General features: G+C 55.5%; 1 protein-coding gene across 1 annotated transcript in view; it reads right to left on the bottom strand.

Annotated features, from left to right (window-relative positions):
• Positions 1-242: 242 nt before the first annotated feature.
• The window catches only part of EMH_0078990 (uncharacterized protein), a gene marked incomplete at both ends in the record, with an annotated part of 2,190 nt that continues 1,539 nt past the window's right edge, over positions 243-893 (bottom strand). Inside the window, 2 exons of the mRNA XM_013500066.1 lie at positions 243-364; positions 565-893. Of these exons, the coding sequence (XP_013355520.1) occupies positions 243-364; positions 565-893 (451 nt within the window). The remainder of the gene's footprint in view (positions 365-564) is intronic.

The following is an 893-nucleotide window of genomic DNA, read 5'->3' as shown; positions in this document are numbered from 1 at the left end:
TTGTCTTCTGCAGCAAACGCCGCACCTCGCTGCTGTCTTTGTTTCCCAGCAGCTGCTGCTTGGTTTCGGGTGCTTCTGTTCCTGCTGCTGCTGCTGCTGTTGCTGCTGTTGCTGCTGTTGCTGCAGCTCCAGGTGATTCTGGTCCTGCTGCTGTTGCTGCTGTTGCTGCTGCATCTGCTGCTGCTGTTGCTGTTGCTGTTGCTGCTGGTGATGGTGGTGGTGGTGTGTCTTGGTCTTCTGCGTTATTCTGTGTTCCTTTCTTTCGTTTGTCTGTAGCCTTTCCTGCTGCAGTTGCTGCTGCTGCTGCTGCTGCTGCTGCTGCTGCTGCATCTGTATTCCCCTCCTCTTGCCCCTGCGGCGGCAGCTGAGCAGCAAGAGCAGCAGCAAGCCGCTGCAGCTCCTGCAGCACGAAAGCCCCAGAGGACCCCCAGGCCCTGAGCATGCGCATGCGTATATCGAGTGGGTCAGATAGAAGTCCCCAATCAGCCCCAAAGAATTTTTGCTGCTGCTGCTGTTGCTGCTGCTGCTGCTGCAGTTGCTGCTGCTGTGGCGTTGCTGCAGCACCCGGATAAACAGCAGAACGAAGCTGTTCTAGGGCCTCTAAGGATTGCTGCTGCCCCACAAGCAGTGCAGCAGGAGCAGCACCCTCGGACTGCAGCGCAGCAGCAGCTTCCTGCAGCATCTTTATTTTTTCGGTGATAGTATATCCTTCTCTTTTTGCTGCAGCAATCTCTCTTCTTGTAGCAGCAATCTTTGCGTTTTTTGCTGCAGCAATGGGGTTCGATAGAGCCGAAGCAAGCAGCACCAGCAGCACAACAGCATAGATCAGTGTAGGCGGCAGCGCCCTCTTTATCTCTTGCAGCCCCGATATGTTGGCCACCAACGAGTTCTCT

This window comes from Eimeria mitis, genomic scaffold (assembly GCF_000499745.2).
Source record: "Eimeria mitis Houghton genomic scaffold, Emh_scaff4989, whole genome shotgun sequence".
NCBI lineage: Eukaryota > Apicomplexa > Conoidasida > Eucoccidiorida > Eimeriidae > Eimeria > Eimeria mitis.
This window is presented reverse-complemented; position numbering and strand designations above follow the sequence as displayed.